The 9,083-nt window shown below is 42.6% G+C and overlaps 1 protein-coding gene and 1 long non-coding RNA gene across 3 annotated transcripts; one reads left to right on the top strand and one right to left on the bottom strand.

Moving 5' to 3' along the window:
• The first annotated feature begins 3,321 nt into the window (after window positions 1-3,321).
• On the top strand, window positions 3,322-6,983 carry LOC120291418. 2 transcript variants are annotated; one of them, XM_039308748.1, is made up of 5 exons: window positions 3,322-3,417; window positions 3,767-3,883; window positions 3,997-4,074; window positions 5,686-5,779; window positions 6,660-6,983. In XM_039308748.1, exons 2-5 carry the CDS (start codon window positions 3,870-3,872, stop codon window positions 6,840-6,842), a joined length of 369 nt encoding a protein of 122 aa, XP_039164682.1. In that variant the 5' UTR covers window positions 3,322-3,417; window positions 3,767-3,869; the 3' UTR covers window positions 6,843-6,983. The 2 variants fall into 2 exon arrangements, with proteins under 2 accessions (XP_039164682.1, XP_039164681.1); XM_039308747.1 differs by having other exon boundaries at window positions 3,980-4,074.
• A 616-nt stretch (window positions 6,984-7,599) lies between these two features.
• LOC120291448 lies at window positions 7,600-9,002 on the bottom strand. The gene is made up of 2 exons (XR_005549484.1): window positions 8,873-9,002; window positions 7,600-8,704 (listed from the first exon to the last, which is right to left on the bottom strand). It is a non-coding gene; the product is annotated as an uncharacterized LOC120291448 (long non-coding RNA).
• Between the last annotated feature and the right edge of the window lie 81 nt (window positions 9,003-9,083).

Here is a 9,083-nt window from a genome sequence, read left to right as displayed (position 1 = left end):
AAAGATGCCTTCTTGAGTTTTGCATGATCATACATAGTGGCATTCATTGGGTCATCATTTTTCTCCATTGTTGTTTTTCTCTACTTAAACTCCTGCTATCTCAACTTAGCATTTGTTTTGTTTGAAAGCATATCCCATTGTTTTCTGAGTAGAGCTCGTGCTTGCAAGCATTTTACACATCTTGATTCTCCACTATGCATGTTGAACCATCGGATGGTCGTATTTTCCATCTTTTCTAGTAAATTTGGATATGAGGACCGTTGGATTTTCTTTTGGTCGTGAATTGAAGGAAAGATCATTGGGGTGACAGATACAATAACCTTAAAAAAGAAAAAAGTATGGATGTGACTTGTTATCACAGATTGACATGTGCTTCTCTGGTTTTCTTTGGGAATTTCTACGATACACTAGCAGAACTTACTGTCTCCATTTCATGACCCTTTGAGCTTGGTTACAATGGCTTGTAAAACAATTTGATAATGTGCTCCAACGTTAATCACCATTTTCGACTAGTCCCTTGTGTCACAAACCAAGATAAATCGCGATAGGGGACGGAAAAAAAACAAGACTTGACGCATTACAAAGGATTGATCCAAGACAAATCCACAAAAATCAATAAGCTTTGGTTCCACCAACAGGCATTGACACTCAGTATACCAGCTAACAGGAACAACACAGCAATAGACTTCAATGAACGTGAAAAGACACTCTTGGGAAAATTCCACAATGATTCAAACTCATCATAGTCAGACCGACAGACACAACTCGAGAGCCGAGCAACGGTGATCGATCCAAACCAACGCCAAGCATCCCTCCAAATCACAAAATCCAACAACCGGTGAGTGATCAATCGCTAAAACAACCGCCAAACAAGCAACTCATAACACCCAATCTCTCCAAACATAAAAAATTCATAGAATTGAGAAACGAACACCGTCCCCCCCATCAAAAACCAACGAACCAAAAAGGGACCAAAAAAAGATGGAAAAACGGCGGCTTTCCTCTACTTGACGAAAACCGGTACAAGGGAAAGTAGCAGACTTCAAGAGATAAACCTAGAAGAAGAAAAGCAAGGTCCCATCTTCTCCTTCTTCTCCTTCATCTCGCTCTTGTTCTTCCTCCTTCTCTGCTTCGACATCTAGCCTAAAATCACCGAGCAAAGAGTAACGACTCAGGTCGATCGTGCTCTCGCCATCCGCCACCAATGTATTTAGCCTTGCAAACCTCTTTTGCTTCAAAATCCTTGGCTACATACTCGAGCCTAAAATCGAGACCGAATAAGGAGGAGAAGACAAAGAAGCTTGAGAGGCCGGTCGGCGGCGGCGATTTCGGAGCCACGGCTGGAAAGTTGATGACTGCGATGAGGACAGAGGCAAGGAGGGAAGCACTTAGGGTGAGTGAGAGGGCTCGAGATAGAGAGGAGGAGGGTGCTTGGGGTGAGTGAGAGGGCTCGGGATAGAGAGGAGAGGAGTGCTTGAAGAAGAGAGAGACAGAAGCGGGAAGAAATAGCGCGCGCTTTGTTGAAAAAAAGAGAGAGAAAATGCAGCAAGCCTCTCCTTCTTCGCCGCGCTGTCGACCCTGCCCAAGTCCACTGAGATCTCCCTCGCGATTGAGCGGGCCAGTGTCAGGGACAGCGCCCGGTCAGCGGCAGGGAGGTTGGTGCCGCTCGGGAACGAGACCGAGATGCCAAAGGAAAATGGCCAACGATGCTTTTGGGCAGGCTCAGGCCGAGCCGCCCAAAAATCATCCATTTTCTCATTTTCGAGGGGTCCCGCTCTAGACAAGTGTTAGTGTTTGAGTGGTTTGTGCGCGCAAGTCATCGGATGACGTGGCGCGCATGAACCACTGAATATTTTACAAAAAGGAGACCCCACTTTATTGTGTAGGCTGACCCTCCACATCCAAACCCACTCAAACATCGACACATGGCTCCAGTTGGGTCCAACTTCTATCTCCTCTTATCCTCATGGGTCCTCTCTCTTCATTAATTCCTTTCTCTACTTGTTCTTTTTTTTTTTACCTCCTTTCTTCATTCTCCCTTTCACTCAACCTTGGATGACTCTGCCTCCGCCCCAACCCCCGATGTCTCTTTTACCATCGCCTCCATGCTACGAGAACTCGTCCACTAGGGGTCGACAATGGCAATTGACCTCCAAAATTCCAAATGTGGCTTCTATATTCCCTGATCGACCTCGAATCAATTGCGATATGAGGTCTAGGGCTCACTCGAGCTTAGATCCAAAATCTGAAGTTCGAGGGCGCCAGTTGAGCTCGAGGTAGACGATGGTAAGGACGAGCTACAGCTCAGCGAAAGTGAGGATGATTGGCTTTGGTGGTGGAAGGGAGCGAGGTGGTGATAAACGGACAACTGAAGAGGAGAGAGAGTGTCGTAGGTAGAGACAGCGGTTTTGAGCTCGGGATGCGAGCTGTGGGGGCTCTCGGGAGCGAGAGTATCTTGAAAAATATTAGGCTTCAATCTTTCTCTAGAAAGGCGCAAAAGAGAGGAGAAAAGAGTGTCGTACAATTGAAGAGATCGACACTATAGGAGCGTCACTAAAGAGGGAGAGAAAGTGGATCCTAGACTACGATCCGAGAAAAAATTAGGTACGTGAGACGCTCCAGCCTGTCAAACGAGAAGGCGCTCGGAGCGCGGCACGTGTCCTCCAGTGGGACCCATCATCTGGACTGACTGAGGAGAGAAGGAGCCTCTATCTCTCTCTTCAAAAGGCCTGGCCCACCACTGCAGCGACTTGACGCCCTCTCTCCCCATTAAACTCCGTTCCGTTACAAGCGAAAAAAATTTCCCTTCATTCAAAATGGTTCCGCGCTCTCTCTCCCCCCACTCTGCGCTTAATCAATTCCCTCCCCCTAGCGAACCACCATGCCTCACCCTTCGTCGTCCCCAGCCGCCGCGCCGACGGCTCTGCCTCCGGCTCCGGCTCCGGCTCCGACTCCGCACTAAAGCAATCTGCTCTCTCTCTCCTCCGTGAAGTGCTGAATCTGCTGGTGAACCATGACGCCGCCGTTGCCTCCCGAGCCACCGTGTTGAGGCAATCTGCCAGCGAACCACGACGCCGACGCGCCTCCGCCTCTGCAATCGCCTCCCGAGCTGCCGCGCCTCAGCGCTGAATCAATCTGCTCTCTCTCCCCTCCGCAAAGTGCTGAATCTGCTGGAGAACGCCGATGCCGACGCCAACGCGCCTCCGCCTCCGCCGTCGCCTCCCCGACCCGCCGTCGTGTTTTTCCCTCATCCTCGCGACCTCCGCACTGTTCTCTCTTTCTTTTCTCCGCGAAGCGCCCCTGCTTGTGAACGCCAACGCCAACGCCACCGACGTCGTCGACGCCGTCGCCTCCGAGCCCCACCACCGCCTGTCAAAGCCCTATTGGCGGCTCCGATACGTCCTCTGCATCTCGAAGGTTAGGGTTTTGCTACGGATTCTGCTCAGTAGAGTTTTAACTTCTGTTAATAATATGCTTGTCTGTTTATTGAAGTGAAACGTAGATGAACTTCATCTCATAGATGAAGAATCCCTTGCCGCCAGGTTTTTATGGCTTTTACGTGAGTCAATGGAGCAGGTCTTCCAAGCTCTATAATCTCATTGTCTTTGGAAAAAAATTTCATAAAATTGCTAGGTTTGCCTTAAACTGTGTTGATATGGAGTATTGGCTGAGAAAGATGCACGATTCTTTGAAAGTATCAAATGAACTATGATAAGTGTAGATCGCATATCAAGTCTATTTACAAAGCATATTTTGATCCAATTAGGTAGCTTGATCCAGCTCTATGCTGTCCAGTCTGAGAGATTCTTTGTATCAGAGTTTGCCACCTAGTATAAAGTCATCTTTGCGCTCTAGAATTCATTCTTTTCATGTCAAAGAAAAGGTATTGTCTCATAATCATTCTTTTCTTGTTCAAGAAACTGAATGCATTCTACTTTCCATTGATCCAAAATACTAAATTCGAAGTCTATTTCTCAAGCTTCTTCCATTGAGCAGGGAATGCTTTGAGAAGGGTCCATATAGCTTGTCTCTGTGCAGCTCTCTGTTGCAGACATCAAAGTTGAGATGGAGCAGGTAATACCAATAAAAAAACAAAATAACTTAAGAGTTATGCAGGCATCTTCTGGGAATTCCCCTAGCGGAACCTTCTAAATGGTTTCCACAATGCTTTGCTGCTATTTAAATGGACATAACTTGCTATTAGGGAATGTTAGCCAACTCACTGGAACTCTATTACAATCATTTTCTTTTGTGATATGCATTTTTTTGGTGTGTAGGTGATGGACATCTTTTAGGTTTTTTTATTGGTATTTTTATTTTAGATAATGGCAATTACTTTGGTGTTGCTAAGTGTTGTAAGATATATGGTTGCATCTCTTGTATTCCCATCGAATTGAGGAAATCGGAGAGCTGCACATAGGTGATAAGCTGTAAGGGTAGACCTTCATATCAGATCTTTAAGAACGCCTAAAAGTGGTTTAGCAAACTATATTTTAAACTGCCTTTTGAATTAAACACATTAACAAAGATTGAATTTTTTTTTTTTTGTTATTGCTAGACGTGCAACTCAAATGTCAGGATGGGTTGTACCTATGGTAGCAAATAGTACATCTTAAGGTAAGTGTAACTGAAAAATATCATGCATAACTGCACCATCTTTTATGAGCAACATGATATTTGTGAATGTATGTTAAAAGTAGCATCTGTTTGGCTTCTGGTCATGCTCTATAAAGTTCACCATTTTAAGAATTAGCATTGTAACAGAAGCCTTTGGAAACTGATATAGATTAATCTTGAGATTTTTTCCTTTCCTTGTCCCAAATAGATTAACCAATGACTTGAAGCAATACTCTTTTCTCCTGAACATAACTGGAAGATCTTTATACGTACTGGCATAACAGCCACTTGGGCAACCATCTGCCTCTAGTTTGGTTTGAAGGAAGTTTTTTGGTGCATATGTAGGATTTAGTTACTTATAACCTGTTTGGATTAGGGTTTGTAGTCGAAATGCAAGAAGTATTGATATAAACATTTGAAGTAGGCTTTGAAGAGGGTTCTATGATGCATGACTAGTGCTCGCTGATAACCTTTTTGGCTAGAATTTTGTGATCATAGAGTTGTGAGAATCAATGAATGGAGCTACTGATATCTATTCCAATTGATAGTTGCGTAACTACTTACTCAACTGCAGGGGATCTGGTTGTAAAAACATGTAACAAATCTTGGGGTCACATACCTCAACAGAAAAGATATTTGACTTGTTAAATTTGGTCTCTTGGTGTCTTAGTGAAGCACATGAATTCATGTGATATAAGGGGAGTGTGACTACAGTTCTGAAAAAGGACCATGGATTCAAGTAGGAGATTTCAGTTACAATAGAATTTGAGACCTACACAACGATATAAAATGAAAATGCAAGAAGCATTTGTAATGTAGAGATTTAAGATTTTATTTGCCTAACTATACATTGGTAATAGGATAGTCCATAAATAGTTTTCTTCTCGTCAGACAAAGGGAATCTAATTTTTCTGATTTTTGTTCTGAACATTTCGAAATTCACAGAACATATATCGAGATCTTAGCAAGTGTAATTTCCAACTAGTTTTACCACTTTTGCATTTTTCCTTGCTCTTGTTATCTTTAAACCATGTTAATAGCTGCAATTTTATGTGTATGTTTTTCTAGTTTTTCTTCCACGGACAATACGTTTCATAGCATGATTAGCGAGTTGAGGGAGTTGTCACCTATTGAGCTATCCACTCTTCCTCTATTACACAAGGTATTGCTCTCACACCCCCTTACTCTTCCTCCCTCCCTCCCTCCCTCCCTCCCTCTCTCATACTTTTAGCTACACTGTTCCATCTTCCTACGGCTACTGGTGTTTGAGGTGGAAACATAAGGAGTGGGCGTCATGAGGATAGTTGGTCCCTTTGCGATTACTGCTTTTGAATTTAGATTGAGTTACAGGTTCCTCTCCATTTCGGTCATCTTGCAAAACAACCCTAGTGGGTATATTTATGTGCAAGATGGTGAGGCTTTATTTTAGCTACTTAACACTTGTTAGACATGATAAGGAAAGAAGGTTATAGACTCTCTCGCACGAATGCAAGCACTCACACATGCACATAGGCACAGCTCCCTTAAAGGCGCAAATGAAGAATTCTTCTTGATTGTGATCACTGATGGTACTTAGTTGTAATTAGTATCCCTTTGCGATATCCGTATTTCTGTACTTTGTAGTAGTTTCACTCTTCATTATTACTTGGAGAATGCCTATTTATTTATATCAAGGCTAGAAAAGTTCTGCCTTTTCTGTTTCCATTTAGTAAAATGCTATTAGTTTCAAGACTCCTCTTCCATTTACTTATAATCTTATGGATTACTTGACTTATCTCTGTTGATTTCTGTGAACTTTGCCAATCCAATGGACATCAATGTAGGTGTGGTCATGGTAGGCCTTTTATTTGGAGTGTATCTGATATTTAGTCTACCTAAATGAACTATTAAATTATAACGTTTGTGCTATTTATGTTGTTAGTTTTGTTCTTCCAATATCATGCACACACATATCATTGTGGGCCAATGTAATTGATATGATGTTTGCGTTCAAGGTTTAAGCATAAGCTCAGATTAATTTTCATGACATTCCACGTTTTTAGTGCCTTCGGCTCCAGTGCCTGTACAATGAGAGATGCATAATGCATGGGTTCAGCAGCTCGAAGCACTTTTCAACCATCCTTGCGGTTGTCATGAGAATGGGTCATGATTTGAGAAGGGGGGTCATGTGGAAGATCATTGCAGCAGCCAGCTCAGGGATTGCAACAATTGTCAACATTTATTGAGACCAACATTTGCTACTTCCGTCCCTCTCGATTTGTCAATTTCTCTTGCTTTTTGTTCAAGTGTGAACACTTTGGAATTGCAATTCAATTCATTGATCTACTTAAAGGAAACTGTAGTCTCCCTTGAATGTTGATCTTAGTATGCTTAAGCTTGCAATATAGAGTACACCTTCATGAATCGTTGAAGTGCAATACTATAGCCACTAGTGATGAAGTTCAAAATTGTCCTTTTGTTTTGCACAGCTAGATTTGCAAGTATTCTTACTGACTTCGATCCTTGCTTGCTTGTAATTCTTACATAAATTTAGTGCACATGGACCAAAATGCATTTGGATCATAGAGTACAGAGAAATCGGTTGACTTTCACTAGGTCCAGTATCTTGGTTTCTAATTCTTAGTCCTTCATTTCTCTATATTACAAAGTCGCATGATACATCCACAAGCTCAAACACACATGTTGATATGTCCACAAGCTTAAAGTTCATCCAACGAGTCCAACATCTAGATTAACTGAAAGTCCAACACAAATGGACGCACCAAGAGCAAAATGATAAACCAAGCTAGAAACACATAGGGAAATCGAGTCCCAAGAGTGGGGAGGAGAAAGCCTGTGAGGTAATTGATAATGCTGTTCTTGTCTCGTGTTCGAACTTGTGCACTGAATGGCATTGAGTTTTTGAGAAGACGACTGAAGAAAAACCACACTAACCAATATGCTTAAAACAAAAGTTTCCTTACCGCTCGAGCACCGGCGGGCAGTTTACAAATGGAATTCTTGCGGTGCCACCTGTTTACATATTCAACGCCATAGAAAGAATTACAAGGACAAAAGAAAGAAACAAGAAAAGAAACCGCAATAGTAGGACAGAGTAGAGTGAAGGAATGCAGACGGACCCTCCAAAAAAAAGCAACTCCATGCATCCAAAATGAATAATTTGAACAATATGACTTAACTCTTTGTACAGACACCAAAAGTATGTCACGTATTCTTTTCACCATCTTTTCAAACTACACTATGATTCACCTCCCTTGCATATTCTCCCAGCCACATCTCTCCAGCTTCCAAAGCATACCTGCGTTGCCCCTATGTCGTAGGAGGAACTTTTGAGTGACGGAGATTGTGAATATTCCCCAAATTCTTTCAAAGCCATCTACCAGGGATGCTATGGGGCTCGCTGTCTTCTAGAACTCTATGGACACGGTTGTAGACAAAAGCAGGATGTGGGATGACCATCTCTTTACCTATAAGGCGTTCTACTTTATCAAAAGGTATGTGGATTCCTTTGAGTCATCTAAATTCACTGACTCTATCAATGACATCCTCTTGCTCAGTTTGTCGTGCTTCTTCAACCTAGCCTTGAAGGAGTCCAAATCCTAGCTCTTACTGATTCCCAACCACTGTTTTCTCTCACTTATGTCTTGTAACATTAGTCTTCAGCAATTAGTAGAGGCGAGCAGGTTTTGGCAGACGCGTCTTTAACATCATAGCTCGATTTATCCAGTGACAGGAAGCTTCCTGTTTACCTCAGACCAGCAACAACACACCACATCATCTATGTTTTGGCATGAATTTACCACTATGGAGTTCCTTTTACTATTGTAGAGGTGCTGGTTGGGTGGAAGCGGTGGTTAAAAAATGACAGAAAGTGCTCGAGTTTAACTAAGCCAGTATTCGCCCATTCACCACCCCATCCGAAGCCATGATGAGCTTTGCTGCAATCAGAAGCAAAAACAGAAATATCAAAAGAAACAAAGGCAAGCTTGAAAGCATTTGAGGTCGGTAGTGGGGATATCTTACTTCGCTGTTTTTGTGGCAATTGGAACAAGCCTCTGTAGAGTCTGCTCCATCTCAACTTTGATGTCTGCAACAGAGAGCTTCACAGAGACAAGCTATATGGACCCTTCTCAAAGCATTCCCTGCTCATTGGAAGAAGCTTGAGAAATAGACTTCGAATTTAGTATTTTGGATCAATGGAAAGTAGAATGCATTCAGTTTCTTGAACAGGAAAAGAATGATTATGAGACAATACCTTTTCTTTGACATGAAAAGAATGAATTCTAGAGCGCAAAGATGACTTTATACTAGGTGGCAAACTCTGATACAAAGAATCTCTCAGACTGGACAGCATAGAGCTGGATCAAGCTACCTAATTGGATCAAAATATGCTTTGTAAATAGACTTGATATGCGTTCTACACTTATCATAGTTCATTTGATACTTTCAAAGAATCGTGCATCTTT

Source organism: Eucalyptus grandis, chromosome 3 (assembly GCF_016545825.1).
Source record: "Eucalyptus grandis isolate ANBG69807.140 chromosome 3, ASM1654582v1, whole genome shotgun sequence".
Taxonomy (NCBI): Eukaryota; Viridiplantae; Streptophyta; class Magnoliopsida; order Myrtales; family Myrtaceae; genus Eucalyptus; species Eucalyptus grandis.
This window is presented reverse-complemented; position numbering and strand designations above follow the sequence as displayed.

Bases quoted from the DNA above. Each gene is read 5' to 3' on its own strand.
- LOC120291418 (XM_039308747.1), top strand. From the start codon at position 3,785: ATGCTGTCCAGTCTGAGAGATTCTTTGTATCAGAGTTTGCCACCTAGT. The intron at 4,075-5,685 runs GTAATACCAATA...ATGTTTTTCTAG, and splicing joins TCAAAGTTGAGATGGAGCAG to TTTTTCTTCCACGGACAATA. The intron at 5,780-6,659 runs GTATTGCTCTCA...CCACGTTTTTAG, and splicing joins CTCTTCCTCTATTACACAAG to TGCCTTCGGCTCCAGTGCCT.